This window comes from Anoplolepis gracilipes, chromosome 2 (assembly GCF_047496725.1).
Source record: "Anoplolepis gracilipes chromosome 2, ASM4749672v1, whole genome shotgun sequence".
NCBI classification, from domain to species: Eukaryota; Metazoa; Arthropoda; class Insecta; order Hymenoptera; family Formicidae; genus Anoplolepis; species Anoplolepis gracilipes.
The window spans coordinates 7,441,232-7,464,477 of NC_132971.1; the positions used below are offsets into that span (position 1 = coordinate 7,441,232).

The 23,246-nt window shown below is 32.2% G+C and overlaps 1 protein-coding gene across 2 annotated transcripts; it reads right to left on the reverse strand.

Moving 5' to 3' along the window:
- Positions 1-1,283: 1,283 nt before the first annotated feature.
- On the reverse strand, positions 1,284-18,087 carry Gata (glutamyl-tRNA(Gln) amidotransferase subunit A, mitochondrial). Of its 2 annotated transcripts, XM_072911266.1 has the most exons (4): positions 17,906-18,087; positions 17,133-17,801; positions 15,985-17,016; positions 1,284-1,840 (listed from the first exon to the last, which is right to left on the reverse strand). In XM_072911266.1, exons 2-3 carry the CDS (start codon positions 17,659-17,661, stop codon positions 15,986-15,988), a joined length of 1,560 nt encoding a protein of 519 aa, XP_072767367.1. In that variant the 5' UTR covers positions 17,662-17,801; positions 17,906-18,087; the 3' UTR covers positions 1,284-1,840; position 15,985. The 2 variants fall into 2 exon arrangements, with proteins under 2 accessions (XP_072767367.1, XP_072767366.1); XM_072911265.1 differs by lacking the exon at positions 1,284-1,840 and having other exon boundaries at positions 14,188-17,016.
- Positions 18,088-23,246: the final 5,159 nt, after the last annotated feature.

Genomic DNA, 23,246 nt, shown 5'->3' on the forward strand with positions numbered 1-23,246 from the left:
TAAAAACAAAGCAAATAATTTTCATATATATTTTTTTATGTTTTGATAATTTGGCTCAGATAGCTTAAGAGACCTGCAATGACAGATGAATGGAATAATAAAATTAATAGTATTAAAAAGTGTGCACTCTCTCTTTTTGCACTAAAAGATTTATTTTTATTTCAAATTTTTTTTAATAAATATATTTATTAAAAAATGTTTTAACCTTTTTAAACATTTTAAAACTTTTTTAGAAATTATTTGGGAATACATAAAGGGGAAAAAGGCATTCGAGAAATGATTCGGTTGCGACCTTAGTCGCGATACGATCAGATATCTATATAAAAGCTATAAGATGACTTTGGCACCCACTCGAGAATACGACGCATAAACAGGATATAGCCAGATGTGCTGGGAAAGATACGTAGCGCAAAAGGACGTCGTTGGAACGAGAGGACATTCCGTTTGTAAGCTTACATTGTCATCGTCGTTTTTTCCCATTGGACATACAAACTTTATGCGAGACATTATCGGTCCGGCAACGTGTCCCATAAAAGGATTCTCAGAATCAAAGGAACCTACTGGAACTTGCACAATCCCCGCAAACGTGATACGTCCTGCAGAAATAGTAACCGGCTTAGCCTGTTTACGACTCCTCTTTTTTTATAGTCGTCAATGCGCGACTATCACGCGATAAACCGTGATCTTCCACCTTTAATAATACTTATAATTTTCGAAGGAAAACAGTAATGTCATGATCGGATAAATTCGTAGACACAGACATCATTTGTGATAACGATTTATAATTTATAAAGATTGCAACTTAAAAAAAAAAATTGAAACAATAGGTATAAGTTATTACAGCGTTATGATCATATCAGTTTTCAAAACCACGATATCTCATATTTAATATCTCTCTTTTTTCCCAGCATATTTTTTCATTAAAGACTTTATGTACTATTAAATGAGATCTAAAGTTACGCTTGAATATGGAGAGTGAAAATAAGATTTATAGCGAAAAGTCAATATTTGAAATGCATGGGAATGAAAAAGAAAAATATCCGCGTACTGTGGAGAGCCAACACGTCGCAGGTGAAATATGGAAAACGAAATATTGACAGCTCACACTTGACCCACATGCGATATAAAGAGCGAGTGTCGTGAAGTGCTGAACAAAATGCACGTGTTCGCGTAATAAATGGAAAGGGTGGTACGCACGTCCAAACAAAATGAGAAATAATTGCAAATCCAACCGTAAACAGAATTGCGGACAAATGTTTACGCACATTTAAATTAACAAATAATATTTTTCCACATTAATTATATTAAAATCAAAATTATATACATATTCGGCTTTTCAATCAAATGAGTCGTAGCGGACGGTTATTGGCCACAAATGATTATCGGTAACGCGCTGATTCCTTCAAATAACTCCTTCTTGTGCAACCTAGTCTGTTGTGAGACATAAATGTATCTCGGGAAGCATTGCACGCTCGACTTGGCGTGCTCCGACCCCCTTTTCAACGGAAATTTCGTATCTTACGTTACGTCATCGTTGCAGAGATATCGGGCACGTTGTTTCCGATTTTGACGTATATAAATTCTCGTGGTGGCTCCGTCTCGGCATCGAAATTACGACCCTTACCTGATCACGATTCCATGAATCGGCCGTGGACTTTCCCCCGGCGCGATCTCAGGCAATTTCGGCTGCACCTGGCACGTATGCGCCGACGAAAATGGGTAAATTCACCGTTGCATAATGACGAACAATGATTCACGAGTAAGTCGCACGCCGACCTGTATGGTTCCTCCACTCTCTTCCCTAATGCGACGAGTAACTAATTCATGAAGTCCTCGGTATCTGCAAAAATATGAAAAAATTATATTAGCGTTAATAGAATTGATACATCACGTAAAAATGCGAGATTTATGATTTCGAAAGCTTTTAGAAATTTTAAATTATTCTTTATATTTTTAAAAAAAACATCAGCACAGGATGTATCAAGATAACAAAATTATGAATAGTAGTAAGAGCAGAGGAAAAACGTAATTTTTGTTTCATAAATATATGAGAGCGATATAAAAAAAGAAGATTCCATCTAAATGTGCCGCATAAAAATATTACCTAAGCTTTCCGCGTTATAAAAGTGGCCCTGTCGTCGCGTCTATTTCTCATTCGCGGAACGCACGTACACGGGGCGCTTTTACAAAAATGACAGGCTAAAAAAATGGAATGATTCTTGAATCGTTCCAATTTCACGGCACCTCCATTTTGCTTCCATGTCACGTTTCACACGAAATCGCAAAAAGAATAGCAGGGACGGTTGGGAGAGAATCCTGGATGGTGGGAATGGAGAAAAAAAAAATAACACTAGCGAACTAATAATCTAAGCCCATAAACTCTCTTTAATCTTTCTCTCTTTTGTATTTCGGATGAAATGAAAGGTGTTGTAACTTAAAGATATGTTACTTCGCCTATGGGATCAAGGAGATGAGCTCTAATAATTTCGCGCGAGAAACGTACACGTCTCGGCTGACTCTTCGCAAAGCGATGCGACAAAAATCGATAATAAAAAACGCGTTCGTGACGTAACGCGGTTATAGCAGCAACGATACCTTCATTCGTCTTAAGGGAGGATTTTAGACTCGTATTTTTCGTGTCGTCACAGACTCCATTAACAACAATGTCGTTACCCGAGCTCTGCCCGACCGACCGCAACTTTCGTCGGCGGAACAAACCCGGCGACGCGTCCTCCCGTTTCGACGGAAATGACGTTAAAGAAATGGAGAGAACTTTCCTCCTCATACTCCGTAAGACAAAAGTCTTACAGGATATAATATCCCGCCACGACGTATCTTCCAGTCGAAGAAATGTCGAAGAAATAATTCAAAAGTTTCTCGCGAAACAGCTTGCATCACCTGTCCGCCTCCCATTTCTCGCCTCACCCAACGTGTCGAAAACGAATTCCTCGGAACTACATTTGGCGAACTATATAACATATTGCCTCGTAAATATATTAGACGTCTATTAGATGATAAAGTATAATCAAATCTTCTGCGATTAATAACATTTTTTGTGCATTCCCCAAAGAATCTCACAAGGGACGATATAAAAGTGTAATTTTGATGAGCTTTGAATATGTTGTAGTCTAGGTTAAAAAATAAGAGACACATATTTTTTTATTTATTCCCTAACGGCCATTCAGAGAGTGAAACATCCTCTTGAAAAAAAATCGGTTTTTGTTGTTTCTGAGCGAATACCATCAAAATGATAAAAGATATAAAAAAAATGTTTTAAATAAAAGTTTTATAGTTTTTAAATGTATTTTTTATGACAGTGTAATTAGATTTTTTGAAACTTAGGGAGGATAGGAAAATTTCGAAAAATCTAATTACTGCCATAAAGTACATTAAAAACTATAAAACTTTTGTTTCAAACTTTTTATTATATTATCTTTTATCGTTTCGACGGTATTTGCTTAGAAATATAAAAACTGATTTTTTTTTCTTCAAAAAAATGTTTCACCCGCTTTACGATCGTTAGAGAATAAATAAAAAAATATGTGTTTCTTATTTTGACCAGACGATAACATATTCAAAGTTCTTTAAAATCAGAGATTTTTTTCTATTACCTTCCTTTGTCAAAGATCACGTAAATCGTACGACAAAGAAGAACAAAAAAAAATATAAAAATATGCAAATTATAAAGGGTGCATTACAAACCTGCGTGTTATCACGTACGCGTTTTAAATACGTCTGGAATGAAGATATTTTCTCAGTTTAGTATATCGATCGTCGCGTTACGCGCGCTGTCGGCGGTATCGTTATTACCGTTGCTATATACATATTTAACTGGCGAGGCGGATTTATTCCTTTTTACATCGCGTTTTACTACTACTTTCGTGCGGAGGATGTTATTCCCGGCCGATATAATAGAGGGGCGCTCTCTTTCTCGTAGCGAAACGCGAGGTCGATGCACCATTGACTCCCCGCGCGCGCTCCACCTTTTCGTCCAGAGAGACCGTCTGCCACTTCTTGACCCTAGTTTGCATCACGTGCCACGGCAAGTGGGATCAGGTACCATTTATCCACTCTAACCGGTTGCGATGTCGTAATTCAAAGCGTTTCGACGACGAGCATTGTTAGCAAAGGAAGATATCAGTGTCGGTTTAAAAGACGTCAAAATGCGATGGAAGCGGAAATAACGTCGGCGGAAAATAATTTTCACCTATCGTCGAAAAAATATTTCGCTCTGACACCTTGTAATAAATTTAACTTGCATTTCGTATGTATCAAAATTTGTGTACAGATTGAATCAAACATTATAATACGTATAATAGAGTTCCGCAGCAGAGAAGAAAAGAAAAATTTTCTCTAATACGATACATGAAATTTTAAATATAATAATAGATCATAAAACATAATTTTTCTAAAATAATCTGTTAATAGTATATAATTATATAATTAATATATATATAATTAATTAAATAACTTATTAAAATTCTGATTTATAAATAATAATTTATTTTATTTCCTAAAAAGTAATCGCGTGAAGTAAAAGTATTTTGGGTATAATACACATGTAGCAAAAAGTAATTTGGCTGAGAGGGCAAACGGAAAGTCATGTATTTTGAAAATAGCATCGCATTGGCTTTATATCACGTTGCAGCGTATAGCTTTCTAAAAGGCCAAAACGGATCAAATTTATTATTTGATACGGCCAATCGTGCGACCTCTCGTTACTGTAACTTTATACTCGGCTATTGAATATTGGCTAGAACTGTGCGCAAGTTTAATTGGTAAATTTAACTGAGATCCGCGATCGTTAGATAGATTTAATTAGTTCATCATACCTACTTTTCGAGAATTTATAATGCAGTTCTCTCTTTATATATTAATAATAGACTATATCATCGTTGTTTATTACAATTGTCCACAATAATTGTCTGCAATAATGTTCATATATTTCTTAATTTTTCTGAAAAATGTACATATATTTCTGTTCTCTTATTAATTCATATTCTCTTATTAATTCTTTTATTGTGCCATACTTAAAGAATAATTTTCCTCTATTTTCTAGTTCAATACCTACATGAAGTTAATCCCTGCAACATTCGAAAAAATTTCTATAATTAAATTTCTATAACGAACATTTAATTAGACGATTAAATATTATAGTATTAACAAGTATTTTAAGACCATTAAAAGACGTTCGAGAATCTAATTCTTTAATATTACTTTAAGCTTATACGGCACGCGACCGACGTTTAAGTACTTCCTAAATCCTATCCAACGAAATGAGCACTTAATTTATCGTTTGCATATCTAAATAACACATTAAAAAGGAATATTTTAAGATCAATAATACTAGAGAATACAATAGTTTAATAGCATTGTACTGTAAGTTAAATAGCAGAGTAATCGATTTTTAGTTTATTTAGTTAACTATAAAAATTTAATGTTTCAATAGGTGAAAATATTTTAGATGTTAATTAAGAAGAAATCTAATGATTTGTTAGAGCATTTAATTACTACATTCAATTACTTTTTCTTCTTTTTCTTCATATTTATATATAATATTTTTTTAATGCTAGAACCAGTTTAATGTTAAGTTGCTCCTTCCAAGTATAAATTTAATTTTTCGTTAAACCGTTTGAACACCTGACTTTAGCATATAATTAACACCTAATTTTAAGATAAATCAGATATTATTTTGACTGATGGAGAGGATTAGCTTAATGCGGGTCCTCTGATGACACATATGAGCATTGTCAGCCGGTAAACGATACCAGTGAGAGTGAGATTAATGCACCTAATCGTCAGTGGTACATCAAAAGGGGGAAGCCATTCTGTAGCTCAGTGACATGTATTGTCCGTAAACGTGTCTTTTGTCATTCAATTGATCCTGGAATGTGTCATCTGCGCCACAGGAAAACTAACACGCGACAATTCAATGGCGTCTTAGCTTCAATCAGAGTTGTCTGTCAAATATCGCGCAGGCACCAACGTGAAATTTTAGAAAGAAAAGAATAATCTCTATTTCTTCTTTATCTTTAAATAATACAGTAAAGATGTATGTTTTTTTCACAGATGAAAGAATTCTTGAATGTAATTAATTTTTTTAGATTCAAAAATCCATATTAAAATTATAATTAAAATAGAATTTTTTTTTCTTTTTTGAGAGAACGCAATTAATAAAGTAATTGTGAAGTTTTTACATATATTGCAAAGAGACTCGGCACGCCATCGATATTAGATTACATGGTAAAATTAACGGAGATACGAAATAGCAGCGTAATTATATCACTCCAGTGAAAAGCGTAAACTGATTGTGTATATTAATTGAACCTAATGCTGCACTATACGCGTTCAATTTAGATAATGCCGGAAGTAATCGCGAATTCGAACAATCTGCGATGCGTGATATTTAATGTCCAGTCGTTGTAGTCTCAAATATATGTGTGTAAAAATAAACGTGATACAAGACATTGTGTTTTTCTTCTCATATTTTAGCTATTCTAAATTTAATAAGCACCATCGATTCTACTTTTTACACGACGCAGATGGAATGAAATCTTGCAACTTGAGTTAAATTTTTTTTTATTAAATTTCAAGGCAACGTAATGATATTAAATAATTAACAAAACAGGATGTAATTGATAAATAAGTTAGCAAAATATTGACTGAAAATATAGTATCAAATATAAACTTCAGTTAGATTTTATTAGAAAAGAATGGTGGAAAAGAATCATAAATTTACAATTGCGCATTTTAAAATTTATAAAAATTTATAAAAAAAAGACTTTTTAATTTTCCTAAAAAAATACTTCCTAAAAAATATGATTTTCATGGAAAATGTATCAGAATCATACGTGTCATTAGAATTAAATTGACTCCAATAACAGCATGGAAAATATTTAACTACGTAACAAAAAATATAGAAGTATTACAGGAACTCTCACGTATACTAATCGCAAGGTTAATCGATATTAGGTATTCTTAGTACGAAGAGCGTCATGTCGCACCGTTCGTCGAGCAACGATGAAAATGCTTGACTCTGCTATGAAAATGCTTTCAGTAATCAACACAATATAATAATCAACAATAATAATTAACATAATATAACTTTTACTTTATGGAGAATTCTTCGGTAGCAATACGCAAAAGTTCTGAAATTTGTACGGAGACTTTTTATATTTAACGCGATTCCTCTTTTCGTTCACCTCACGAATTATTCATTTGGTTTCATGATGTTCTTTTATGTTTGCCGATAAAATCCCTTGCTGTTCGATTGCCACAGATTAAGCTGGACCAAATTTCAATCTCTCGCGGTCGAGAAGTTCTATCGTCGGTAATTCGATTAACGATTTGAAATTGAAGTAATCGGGATGTGTCTTATATAAAGTTTAGCACTTTTAAATGAAACTTTTTATTTCCTTATTTCCTGTCTTCTCCGCTATTTATTGCCTTATTATTTTATAATACACATTATGTGCGTTGCTATATCAATAATTATATAAATTGTGCAGCTCGTAAATATATTATACAAACATTTAAAATCTTTAAAAAAATCTATTTACAATTTATCTCATAATTTCGTTCTTTTTAATAAGTTGTAAAAATCGATACTTCGCAATGAAATTCACTTCAATTACGAAAGTAAGCGTGGTATGATGCAGAAAAAGGTCAATAGCACACTTTAAACGGCGATCGAGAGTTTTACGGATTAATAAGAGCAAAAAGTTATCTTAACGGAGGAATAAGAACGCGATTTATTAGTCGTTCTCGATAATAAAATTAGCCGGTTAGCCGTCGGTGTTTCGTTATCGCGAATTTGCTGCCTTTTCTATATTCCGCATAATATTACGGCCGATATTCACGTAACGCTGAAATTTTCGAAGTATAATGAATTTTCATATTATGCGGAATCACGTCATAAGTGTACATTACGTATCATATTCTCATACATAATAATTACATTTATTCTGTGAATAATGTATTCTGTGTATTCTGTGAAACCTTCAAAATGAAGAATATCGATATCGATTATAATAGAAAAAGCATATTTTTGATCAATAATATAACACGACATAAAGTAATATAAAAATAAATATATGTCACCCCATTCACAACAAAGAACATAGAAAGTCTGAATCTGAAATAAGTTAGGAAAGTCTGAGATGTCTGTTTCAATTGTAATTACTATAATAATTATTCATCCGCAACGTTGACTTACCGTCGCCTAATTAGATAAGACATCGCGGCGATTAATAAGAAGAGATAAAACTGTAATAAATCGTGAGAAAGTTTCGAGTGCACGTCGAGGACATTAAGGCGTCGCATGGATTTTTAACTTTCCCTCGAAATCATATATTCTTATGTAATCGTGGACCGAACAGTAGCACTCGAAATAGGATGAAAAACAGGGGGAGAAGATATATGTGTCTGTATGCATATATATATATAAATGAAAAAAAGGGAAAAGAAATTTAAATTATAATTTAATATATAAATTTATATTAAAATATTTTAAAAATATAATTATATAATTATATATTATATTTAATAAATAAATATGTAACATATAATTGTGATAATTATTACTAGCGCAATGTGTAAGTTTTACTATGGCTTACCGCCAGACAAACTAATTAGCATAATTTAGTTAAAGAGAACAACAAGCATCAACCGAATGATTGATGAACCCGTATATGATATAGCTTCCCTAATAGGTTTGTCCACATGTTTTCCTTGGTTGTACCTTGTAAACGAACCAACGGGACAGTAATCCGATACTAAAGTGTCAAATACGCGGAAGGTGTGGTAAATATATATAAAAGAAAGTGAAGAAAGGTCTATCGCGAAATAAAAAATAAAAAAAAAAATAAAAAAAAAAACCGCGAGACCCATTGAAAATTAAATATGGCTAAAATGTCTCTCTGTTGTCTCTTCACTTGTTTATTCAAGTTTTCAATATACACGAGCCTGAATAAACGAATAAAACGGCTCTTCCATGCCACGCGATATATCGACAAAGATGTAAACTGACAGATACAGACGTGCAACAACATTTCCTCTTATGTCACGCGCATAAGAGCGAAATGGTACAGTATTCTCCGCGCAGCGTATATATACATATATATATATATATATATATATATATATTAGTGTGTGTGTGTATCTCAGGGTGTTTTCAGTATAACGCCACGAAAAGTACTATGGAGCCTGTGCACACATTTCTGTTTACTCGTCCAACGGAGTTACATAGACGGCCCGATGCTGGCCGGAAGAAGGAAATGACGTAGCCGCGTGAACTGCACAACTAAAGTACGGCTACACGCGGGTGTTAAACTACTGCGATATTGCATTACAACGAGTCACTGTCCGACCGAGTTTATTACTGATGTTATTTCTTCTATCCCGACATTTTAATTTGTTCACAATGTAACGTCGGAACAAGTTGCAAATAATGTAATTTATTATTCATGATCTTATTAATAAGATTTGTCACAAAATTATATATACATTCATATAAATTTATTAACTTATTATATATATTTATTATTATTATCATTATTATATATTTATTTATTATTTTTTCTTATCAAACTTACGGAGATTTATTATCATTACTAAATCACATATCTTTTAGGAAAAATCGAGACATCCTACATGATAGCTTTTTTTCCCTACTTTATGTGTATATATATTACAGAAAAAAATCGTCTTGAAATGACTCAAAATATCCAATTCAAGTGTAATATGAAAGATATGTTAGTCCGGAAGATATATTTCCCAAGAAGAAAAATGTCACGCATTTCCGAAAAAGTTCTTCGTTTATTGAAAAACTTTGCATTCGCGTGACAGTGATCTATCCGAATAAGATCTATTCGTGTAACACACAGATTTGTATTTTATACCATTCCATTCGACACGTACCATATGTTACGGAAATACAGTATCGATTCGGCGCAATACGTTCAATGCGCGATTCTTCTCATTTTTTTCGCAAGAAGGCAATGACGCAATCGCGCTATGTATATTCGACTTTAAATAGATATATTTTAAACTTCTGTGCGTTTCATGAAGTTTAATGTACGTATAAATAGAAATTTGTAAATTATATCATCCATTAAACTGTACGATAGGGGTGGGTTTGTAATAATACATTATAATAATATGCACATACATACACACATACAATGAGATAACGATATTAATATATATGATAAATATTTCTATTATCGCGTGGATCTTTTTTAGATTCTAATATTCAAATAGCACATCTATCTTCGGAAACATATATGAATCGAAAATTAAATCTAATCTTTCTCGCAATCACATCGTATATTTAAATAAAAAAAAATGGTATTATTCCACTCTACTATTACAAGTATCCATCCCGTGAGAAAAAAAAAAAAAAAAAAAAAAAAAAAAAAAAATTTAATCCCTCGCGGTATTCCAAAAATTCCAAAAAACATTCATGCGTAATTGGATATCTGTGTAGTGCGCAATGTTACACTCACTTCTGGCATCGGACGATCCGAGGTGTCGAAGTCCATCCACTCGCCGCGGCGATTCGACATGCAATCATGGAGCACGACTTTAAACCGCGACGATAACACCGGAGGGGTCGCGGCCACTCGCGCACCTGTCCGAGTCCGCGCGTCGCGGATGAGACGACCACGTACGATGTAAGTATGTAGTCGCAAGCAACACTTCGCGAATCGCGCTCATCTACGAATGACGCATCTCCCTTCGTCAATGCCGGCACGTCACGACGCACACAGAAACGCTCATCCGCGCTGATGATCTCGGCCGACGACGACACCCGCGGCGCGAATTCGCCGGCGACTCAAAAAGCCGTGCGAGTGCCACATGCTCGCGTGCGCGCGCGAGACTGATATTGCGCGATGACAGAGGATGAGAGATAGAGAAAGATAGGAGGAAGAAAGAAAAAAGAGAGAGAGAAAGAGAGAGAGAAAGAGGAGCGGGATTCGAAGACAGTGCGTGAGCGCGGGTGAACGAGTTAAAGACACGACGCTCTCGACGACGACTGCTCGAAGTCGTCACGACGACTGGTGAAACCGTCGACAGAGAGCGACACGACAGCCCCCGGCGGCCGGGTCCGACGCATGCGTCCTCGCCACCCCGTGCCCAACCCTGTTGTCCCAGAGACGGCCACCCTCGCGCACGTAGCTCACAGCCACCCCTGACTGCCTTTTTCCCTTCTACGTTACTAACTTCGTCGTCGGGTCCCGTGACGTTTCTTCGGCGTTTCGTGTTGCAAGGGTGAGAACGAGGTGCGTTGACCATATCGATATCCGTGTGTCACCTCGGGGTGACTTGCCTACAACTATAATCGTCTCTTTCTCGTTGTTACTATCGCGATATATTCCTAGGGGTGGCTCGTCGTTTCCGGAAACACGTTGCTTGCATGTGTAATTGTACGTGCGAGCCTTAGCGTTGCTAAAAAAGATTTTAAGGTGTATTACAACGAATTTAGTGTCATCCTTACAACGGTCGTTTTTTTTTTTTTTTTTATAGAAACTCGCTGAGAGTACCGTAATTTCCTTGTAATGTGCGTTCTAATTTTCGCCAGATATTTTTTTTCAAGAGTTTTAGAAAATTTATCATTTTACACGTGCGTTATAAATTTAGAGATTGTAAAATGCAACACTTTATATTTTTTAATTTTTAGTTACAACTAGATAATTATAGAGAGCGATAATACGACAATTACAAAAAGTTCTATACGTAAAAATTATTAAAATAATAATTAAACAAATTAAATCGTCCGAGATGTCGGACGACCGAATATAAGTACCAAGGTGAGACGCTCGTATCCTCGTTTATAATCAATTAATTGTGCATATGTATGCACAGAAAACGTCATTCCTTTATAAAAGAATTTATCCACGTATCAATATACATTTAAGTACATGGAAAATGTATGTGATATGTACATAAATTCATGTATAAAGGCATTAATGATCCTTTTAGTACATAATATAAAGATGATAAATTATGTATTCGTTTGTTAATGGTTATTGTGAAATGCAACACTTTATATTTTTTAATTTTTAGTTACAACTAGGTAATTATAGAGAGAGAAAGATAATTTGATTAAATATTGACCAAAATTCGTCCTACCATTTTCCGTGATCCGGAGATTAAGAGATAATTTGGCTTATCCGCATAAAGATCGAATGAGGGGCTGTTTGTACGTATATACACTATATATAACCTTAGAATTCGATTTTGATTGACTGTAAATCGAGAGATCGCGTGCTCTCGAAATTCAACTTCCATTAACCGTGCACTGTAATTTCAGGGCGTCTACTTAAATCTTGTAAAAAATTCCTTGAAAATTCCCTGATTTTCCAAGTAATTTAAAATTCCAAGTAAAGAAAACATTTTTTCAAAATTTTTTAATACAACTTTTTCTCTAAAATAAATTTTTTTATTGCATATATTTTCGAATGTTTTTCATTCATACAAAGGAAAAACAGAGAGCCTCTTAAGTTTCAAGTGCTAGATTTATAAATGTATGAAACTGAATAACTCTTTTAAGATAAGCATTTTCTCTTGCATAACATTTTCAATTCTTTATCATTTAAAATTACAAAAAATATGTACTTCATGTTCAATATTATATTAAGACATTGAATATATAAACAGAAATATATATATATATATATATATATATTTATTTATACAATATATTCAATGTTTTAACATAATATTGAATATGAAGTACATATTCTTTGCAATTTTTAATGATAAAGAAATGCATGAATTGTACAAAATATGCTATGCGATAATCGCGCAAAAAAAAATTCTGCGAATAAGAAATAAATTACCTCATATGTAATAAATTATCTTTGCTTCCACAAAGCTTGGTTGCCATTCTAGGCTTGCTTATTTTCTTTTAATCCTTCATTGATGTATCTTTAAAAGCATTCGCAAAACACTCATGCGACATTTTGTACGACAAAAGTAAGTTGTAAGCAGCGTGAACTTGTCGTCTCGGTTGTTCCGAGCTATTTGTTTTTATTTAATAGTCAGAAATATTTATTTAATCTATCAAAAAGTCTAGAATTATTAAAAATAAAACTAAAACTCTCAATAATTAATGAGTTTCCAAAAAGTGAGACGCCAATTTTACACGGCTGACTGTTCACAATTGAGAGCAAGATTATCAAAAAGAAAATTTTCGAAAAAATTTTCTGAATTCTAATAAAATTCCATGAGGCTTCCCTAATTTTCCCATATACAAAAGAAATCCCTGAAAATTCCAAGTTTTCCATATTTTTCCAGGGAGTAGACACCCTGAATTTGCACCTGGACGTTAATTGGCTGCGGCGATGTAAATCGTCGTTAATAATCGACAGGACACATTGGGAAATTTAAAATCAAGTATGCACTCCTTCCTCTCAATTTTATCAATAAAATTGAATTGTACGATTTAAATTACTTAAAAGAACACTTGAGCTGTAATAAAAAAAAACTGTTTCTCGGTAACTACATATTTCCATCCAACTTGTTTCGCGAGATCCATCGAGTCGTAAAAATGTATTGTTCGCGCGATATTAATCGTTCGAAAAAAAAGGGATAAAAAGTTTTAATGACTCTATATCTATTCCCCTCCTCTCCCTCCCATTATTGCGACACAAAAAAAACATCGCGCAACCAGCAATAATAACCATAAAGTAGAAGCAGCCCCGCGTTTTTGGACAGAATATTAGCCGAAGATTTACGACGAGCTCTAATCGCGGTAACGAAAGAAGGAACAAAACGGAATCGCGGAGTTAACGTCGAGGGCCGTGTACATGCTACATCAATCACAAAAGGCTTCATATTTTTTAAGCTCAAAGAAGAATGATTGCCGCGAGCACGTTTGATGTTATAAAGCACACGGCGCGCGATGGCCGCCTCAAAGCTTTTACGAGCTCGGATTAAAGCGCGTAATGCGATCGCGGCTCACTCGATATCGGACACGGTCTTCAGATGTGCATTATTTCCTCTGCCATTAATTACGCAGGTTTATACACGAGACGACCCAGTTCCGTATTCCCAGAGCCGTATATTAGCCGTCCACTTTGGATTGTTATATAATTCGATCTGAGAACTCTACGATAATAAAGGGAATTGAAAAACATTTAGAATAGTTGTGTGTGTGTGTATGTGTATATATATATATATATATATGTGTGAATCTATATATTTGAAATAGCTTAATAATTTCTGGATCTTTTCTGTCAGATTGTGACATGACACGACAGCGCGAAATACTGCAGAGAATAATGAAAATGTATAAGACTAGCACTCGCTTTCTCTTTAATGAAACGTACAATCGCTTCATTTCTCGTGGTTTCGGTCAGAGTTTTTGCAATTTATGCAGCGAAGAGAACGAGGAATTACGTAATACGGAAGGAAAAAGGAATGCAAAATTAAATGGTATATCTTCATCTCACGTCTGGGAACGTCCGAACATGCACGTCCGCTACTACTTGCACTACTATAACGAGAATGATATACCCTAAGTAGAAAATATATAATTTTCTCTGATCTCTTTCTTTAAAAACCGTTGTTGTCGCAGCGAATTGTCAGGATAGAGAGAATATATGTACAATTTTACATTGAAAATTCAATGAGCGAATATTGAATGTCTTTTCCCTGTTATTTATTCAGATATTTTAATGAACATTTTAATAGACGACTTTTGAAACAATGATAAGATTTATTTCGAGATAGGAAAAGAAAGTTTTCGTGGCGAAAAATTTATTTCGATAATTATTTCAATAAAATTTATGATCGTTATATGATATATTTAACTTTAAATTTTGTCATGCAAGTAATTATTTGCTATAATTGTGCAATTTGACATATCACAAAATTTCATATGAAAAGTTATATAGTCAAACGTAATTAGGTTCGGATATATTATATCTCCAGAGCCCTTTTGTTAGCTTGTTGATCGAGTGAACAATAGATCAAACTGAAATATCACAAGGACTAATTACTAAAGGCGCTATGTGAATAGATTTTGCACGTGCCTGTTGTCGCCTGTTGTTATTTGTTCGCTGGTTAAATTACCTTCGGGTCTTCGGGGAACAATGAAATTCTAAATGTCAGAACTTTGCCATGTAACAGCTCGTAATAAAGTGATCGCTAGAAATAAAAATAAATGAGCAAGAAAGTCAAATATAGAGGAAAGTAAATATGAAAAACAAAAACTCAATATCTATATTATATAACTTTTATAAAAGAAATCAGATGATAAAATCACAGAGGGATTGTTTTTTTTCAATAATATCTCATTTAATTAGAAAAAATATAGTAGTTTTCCAATTAAGAATTGAGTTTATGATACGAAAAATGTTGAATTTTTCCATTTTGCTTTCATTTTTTTATATAATGAATATTACAATACACTGAAATAAAATGATTCTAATTGCATTTTTTTTTTTTTTTTTTTACTATAATTTTTCATATGAAATTTTGTGGCGGTATATCAAATTGTAAGATTAATTAGAAAATAATAATTGCAAGTTGCAAAAATTTGGAACCAAACATATCATAATAATCACAAAATTTATTAAAATACATAATTATCAGAGTAAATTTTTTTTTCGTCGCAAAAAAATTTTTGTTTCTGTCTCGTTTCGATGGTTGTAAAACGTTCTTACCCGACGAACAGAACCTCAGATGCACTCGACGGTACACTAGAGTATAATTTGCTTACTACACGAATACGCTAGAGTATAATTTGTTTATGTAGAATGGCCTTAGAGTTGTATGTTACGCTAAGAAACTTAATATATTAATTCTTGTTTCAATTGTACCTGCAATACTTAAAGAGATATATGAGATTTGCTTGTAAGAGCTGGCAATATTATATACAACATGATATATCAATCTAACGTAAAATACACGAATTTTAAAAAAGTTTAAGATTAATCAAATAAGATATATGTACAAGTAATATTTGTAAAAATTTACTTTATTTAAGCAAGCATGAATCCTTCAGTTCGAGTCTTGGAAATCGCACTGTCTGCTCGATCCACTTCGCCACGGTGAGCAGCCTCTGTTCATGAAAGAGCGGTGCTATTAATTGCAACGACAAAGGTAACCCTCTGTGAGACAGTTTGATCGGCACGTTGATGGCGGGCAAACCGGCCATGTTTGCAGGTTGCGTACAGTGATCCTGGATCAAACACTGCGTCTGATTGTCCAGCTGCGTGAATTCGTCATAACTTGGAGCCTCGGTTAACGTAGTCGGAGTTAACAGAAGATCTATATTACCATTCCACAAAGCGTCAAAGTCTTGCGTAATTAATCTACGCATCTTCATCGCCTTGACATAATATTCCTTGTAATTCTCCGCTAATAAAAAATAATTCCCAACCAGTATACGACCTTTGACTACGTCGTTGAAACCTTCTGACCTGGTTTTCTTGTACAATTTATGAGCTGAGCTCCATTCGTCAGCTCTGTGACCGTATTCTATGCCGTCGTAACAGGCCAAGTTGCTAGCTACATCGCATCGATTTAAAACGGAGTAACATACTATGGAGTAGTTAGTGTGGGGTAATGATACTGGGACGACACTAGCTCCCGCTTCTTCTAGATGACGAGAGACCTCATCCCAACACGCCTGGATCTCCTCGGTTATGCCTTGCACTCTGTACTCTTTTGGTATTCCAATCCTAAGATTACTAACATCTATCGTTTTGGGTAAGTTAATCGGTACGTATTCCTTTTGCACAGTGGTGGGATCTGCTGGATCAGATCCAGCTATAGCGTTCAAAATTAATACGGTGTCATCTACTATTCTTGTGAGAATGCCAGGTACATCCATCGAATTTAACAGTGGGATAAGACCATAACGTGACACCAAACCATAAGTTGGTTTCAGGCCGACTAAACCGCAATAAGATGCTGGATTACGAGTGGAACCACCAGTATCAGAGCCCAAGGCTGCGTAACAAGTACCTGTAGCTACCGCAACTGCAGAACCTCCACTGCTACCACCTAAAATAAATATATATTCCATAAAAATTATTATGCTAATGTAATCCTTAATATAAACTATTAAAAGAACAAAACTTATATTACAAATAATGACTAAACAGTTCATGACAATGTACCTGCAATGCGCCATGCATCTTTCTTGTGCAGTTTGCACTCAGTAATCGATGAATCCGATTCGTATGTGTAAAATTGTGACAGCACTTCCGAGCCCCATAAATTCTTGGTCGGACCATACAAAGAATCCACAGTTCCGGAACCCATGGCAAACTCGTCGAGATTAGTCTTACCGATCAAGACAGCTCCCTGCTTCCTGAGCTTCTCGTAGACCGTGGCGTTGTAACCAGGAGAAAAATTGGCCAACATCCTTGACGCACAGGTCGTAGGTCTGCCCTTGACGCAGTAATTGTCTTTGACAGCGATGGGAATGCCGTCGAGCTGTCCCAGCAACGAGTTCCGCCGTTGCCTAGCATCGGCATCGCTCGCCTGCTCGTTCGCGACATCGCTCGTTACGGTGATGTAAGCGTTCAGAGGCTTGACAAGTGTGGTCAACTTGACGCAAGTCTCGCAGATATCAGACGGTCGCACCGCGCCATCGTAAATTCTTTGACTAACTTCCCTGATCGGCGCGGATAGCAGCTTGTTCATCGCTCGTCCCGCGATATAGCAATGCCTTACATAATCGTTCTAAAGCCGGCGTTGGAGGAGACATAACCTCGATTGTGAACGAAAAGTCGCAAGAGTGCGCGAGCACGTGCGACTTTTTTCGACCTTTTTGGGTTTCCGTTCTATTCAGGACACATGATTACAGATTAAAACAAAATAAAATTAATATTTTGATAAATTAATAATTATTTAAGATCGTCTCTCCTCCTCTCTTTTTTTTGTTTACCTGCTATATGTTAGATTGCACTTTTATGTTTGAAATCTTCTCTTTTTTTTTCTTTGAGAGGAATAATTTGAAGGAACGAAAAAAATAAGAAAAAATTTACTTGATACTGCTTGAGTAAACAGTAAAACACGCACGATTCTTTAATAACATTCCATCAGTATGGAAATGAAAGCCATTTTCGCGCATGCGTAATAGCGTAAGAACTAGCAGACACTATTACGCCTCACAGTTTCTCAGTCACGTGTCAAGTGTACATTTAAAAGAGAGATGTCATTAGACTTTTCGCTATTGCATATTATATTACATGTGAGATTTGTCACACTAATCGTATTTTACTGCTTGTTAGCATAAGGATTATCAAATTTAGTCTAGAACTTTCAAAGATATTGATAAATATCCTTGTCTCTTCACAAATCCTTTTCTTCCAAAAGAAAAGAAAGAGAAGAAAGTTCACGAGCGTTGGCTCGTTAGTTATGAGACTACTGGTAAAAAATACTAATTATAGACAAAATTTTAAAAATACTAGTAATTAAAAAAAATTAATATTTGTTAATCTAACTATTGTATTAAATTATATACATTTTATAATACCTACTTTAAAACTACTTATTTATTTTTTGCATTATTTTAATATGTAATATTTAATATGTAGTACTTAATTAATTTAATACGTAATATTTATTATTATGTTCGATCAGTATGTGGGCAAGACATATGTACTACATTGTGCTAATACTTTTTATTGCAAATTCAATTAAAATTGATGATGTATCTAACAAGAAAATTGATCTTGAAGTTGACGACTATGAGAATAAAAAAATAGAAATTTACAAATTATATGAGGAATTTTCTAAAATTATCAATTGGATAAATCCAAAAAATCATTATGCAAATTTCCAGCTTTGTGAATTTGGCACCCGACTTGCAGCAATCTTTTTTTTTAATTATTTGTCAAAAGATTTTTGTATGTAGTTGAATGTAGTAACATTGATTTTGTTTGTAGTAACGCAGAAAAAAAAATATAATAAATTAAAAAAATGTCATCCCCCGACTTTGAAATTAATCAATTTTAACGATTGTTTCTTAAATAGAATCGTTTGTAGTGGATTGTAGTAAAATTATTTTCGTTTGTAGTTAAACCGTTGGCGAGATATAATTATTTAAATAATTTCATAAAAAATAAATTTTTCTAATTTTGAAGATATCACAAATCGCTTGCGGGGCTCGATTCAGAATCGTTTGTAGTTGTTTGTAGTGCCTTTACTTTTATTTGTAGTTAAACCGTTGGCCAGATATAATTATTTAAACAATTGCTTAAAAAATGAATTTTCTTAATTTTGAAGATATCGCAAATCCGCTTGCGGGGGTCGATTCAGAATCGTTTGTAGTGGATTGTAGTAAAATTATTTCCGTTTGTAGTCGCTCCGTTCGCGAGATATAATTATTATGATGTGCGATTATAAGAAAAAAGAAAACTGATATATTTTAGTATAGAATCGAAAATGTCAATATTTTTGACAAAATGTTTAAATAATTATATATCGCCAACGGTTTAACTACAAATAAAAGTAAAGGCACTACAAACAACTACAAACGATTCTGAATCGAGCCCCGCAAGCGATTTGTGATATCTTCAAAATTAGAAAAATTTATTTTTTATGAAATTATTTAAATAATTATATCTCGCCAACGGTTTAACTACAAACGGAAATAATTTTACTACAATCCACTACAAACGATTCTCTTTAAAAAACAATCGTTAAAATTGATTAATTTCAAAGTCGGGGGATGACATTTTTTTAATTTATTATATTTTTTTTTCTGCGTTACTACAAACAAAATCAATGTTACTACATTCAACTACATACAAAAATCTTTTGAAAAATAATTAAAAAAAAAGATTGCTGCAAGTCGGGTGCCAAGTTCACAAAACTAAATTTTCCATATGGATCCTAAAAGCAACTAAACATTGAATATGAGAAGAGTTATTGGTCATATATAGAATTTTTTATAATTTTTGACTTCGTATATTACGTGACAAACATAATACAGTATTTTATAAGGAACTATTTACAAAATAATAACGCTGATCACATTGATTAAACCAAAAAAAAACGAAAGTTATTTTTTAATAAGAAAGATTGCCAAAAGAAGAAACAAGTTTGCTGTATGCCATATAAAACATTATTTAAAAACTTTTATTTGGGACTTTTGAAATTAAATGTATGAAATATGATTAAATATTAGTAATACACGCTAATAAATATATTAAACATATATATATATATATATATATACTAATTTATATATACGTATTGATTATAAGTATATATATATATATATATATATATATATATATATATATATAAATGTTTAAATGTAACATATAAAATATAAAATGCTGTAACGTTTTTGTATTCGAGATTTTAGAATAATATTGTAGAAGATATCAAGATAAATTCAACAATTACTGAAATTATCACTTTTATAATATAAATTATATCATATAAATATAATTTTAATTATTCATAACAAAATAAAATCTAATAAATTTTATTTCGAGAAAGAATAATTAAAGCTTGTGCAACTGGGGACTGTAATTTAATAGTTGCGTATAGTAATTTATTGAAAAGTATAAATCTTTGTGTTGCGGAACGAAGTAACTGAAAGATTTAATAAAAGGTAAAACTATTTATTTAATCTACCTAGAACTATTAAATTTAATATTAATAATTAATTAATAAGAGTTTTCACAAAATGAAATCCAGCTTCATACACCCAAATGGAATTGCGTGAAATATGCTATGCGATCATCGTGACAAAAAAAAAATTAATTCCACGAAAGTAAATTATAATAAAATTTATTAATTCATTACGGAGGAAGTGGCTCTTTCTGGCATCACTGCGTGTGCGTGATAGGCGCGTGTAGCTCTCGTCGACGAATTCTGAGAATCGTTCCTGTTTTTTCCCAGTAATACACGTTTCGCGCTGTACATCTTACCGCTCTATATTTTTTCTTTCGTGACGAAATAATATGATAAAAATTTTTACATGGAGAAAATATTATAGTAAAAATTAAAATATATAATATATTGTAATCATAGAATATACTGCTTAATGTATAAATATATATTATATACAAAATATACGCGCTTAATATTTTTATTCAATAATATATATTAATACTACATACGAGTATTATGTTTTATGAAGAACTATTGCAATTTCAAATTTTAATGCAAACAACTCGACAAATAAATATACAATCGTTAACAAATAATTTATCATCTGTATAGTATGTATGTATATGTGTACAATTAATTATTATAGACAATTTATTACAGACGAAACACGAACGTCTCACCTCGGTATTTATATATACGGCGTCTCAAATAATCTAATTTTTAATTAATATTTTAATAATGTTTATGTATTTTAATAATGTTGATATATATTAATATTTATGTATCTCTCTCTCTCTCTCTCTCTCTGTCACGACATCATCGACCGCCAATCACATACGCGGTAAAAAGGCAACAATACAGGCGATACATATCGACTTAAAACGCAAACTTTTCACGTCTACATGACATTTTTTATATTTGATAATAACGCTGATCACATTGATTAAACCAGAAAAAACGAAAGTAATTTTTTAATAAGAAAGATTGACAAAAGAAGAAACAAGTTTGCTACATGCCATATAAAACATTATTTAAAAACTTTTATTTGGGACTTTTGAAATTAAATGAAATATGATCAAAGATTAGTAATACACGCTAATAAATATATTAAACACATATATATATATATATATATATATATATATATATATATATATATACTAATTTATATATATACGTATTGATTATATGTATATATGTTTAAATGTAACATATACAATATAAAATGCTGTAAGGTTTTTGTATTCGAGATTTTAGAATAATATTATAGAGGATATCAAGATAAATTCAACAATTACTGAAAGTATCACTTTTATTCATATAAATATAAATTTAATTATTCATAACGAAATATAATCTAATAAATTTTATTTCGAGAAAGAATAATTAAAGCTTGTGCAACTGGTGGCTGTAATTTAATAGTTGCGTATAGTAATTTATCGAAAAGTATAAATCTTTGTGTTGCCGGACGACGTAACTTAAAGATTTGCTTACATAAGTTGAAGCTTTCTTTATTTCTATAAATAAAAGTTGAATATTTCTGACAATCGTTGAATCTAAATATATATCTTGATATTCCACAGATTAAATAAAAAATTCTTTAATTTATTTAAAAAATTTAAAGCAACTTAAATCTTTGACAAACAAAAAATTTTTTCTTTTTTTTTTACAATTTATTACATAAACAGATAAATTCTTGCTTGTAATTTTACTGTATATTATACAAACATATAAATCTTTGCTTATAATTTTATAGATATGTACATGTATATTTAAATTTGCAACTTTCAGAATTTTTGAAAAACATTCTAGTGTAAGAAATAAAAGCTGATACAAACGAAAATTGTCTGATTACAATTTTTTCTTTTTTTTATTAGTAAAAATGACAGAGTTGCTTCTCTTAAGAAATATATAACACCAATTGTCATGAACAAGAATTGTTTCATAAAAAATTGTTTCATATTATAATACTCGTATAAGTCAGTATTTTAGATTTTTATTATAATTTGATTGTACTTATACATAAAAAATCTAGTGATATTTTACTAATTTCTAATCGATAGATCTAAATGATAAAATAAAAATGCACTATTATTAGTATAATTTCAACATATATCTATAGTATCAACCGTGAAATATATATATATATATATATATATATATACATATATATATATATATATAAAATTGTTTTAAATCTTTTCTGCAAGTAGAGAAGAAGCTAGTACATTATTAGGTATAATATTTAATGTTTCTATCAAGTAATGATGACTATATTTTCAAATTAAATTTTCTTATGTCTGTTAGATTTTTATGAGAATCGATTGCTTTTTTCTAACATAAAGTATTTGAGTTCGTAAGTACTACTTTTATGCTGCATTTCATTAAATGTAATACTATTTTAATACTAAAACATAGTAATAAAGAATTAAGGTACTCAAATTAATTATTAAATTTTTAAGTATACATAATATTTATTCTCATTATATGTATTTAGTATTTTTTTGATATTATTTTTATTTATTAGGAAAACCAAGTTTAAAATTAAATAATCGTAAATGATTTTAAATTTATATTAAACAAATTTAATTTTAAGAATGTAAGAATTATAAATATTAACGTACTACATGATGCATTTTTTAATATAAAGCAATAAT

Bases quoted from the DNA above. Each gene is read 5' to 3' on its own strand.
- Gata (XM_072911266.1), bottom strand. From the start codon at position 17,661: ATGAACAAGCTGCTATCCGCGCCGATCAGGGAAGTTAGTCAAAGAATT. The intron at 17,017-17,132 runs GTACATTGTCAT...TATTTATTTTAG, and splicing joins AGATGCATGGCGCATTGCAG to GTGGTAGCAGTGGAGGTTCT.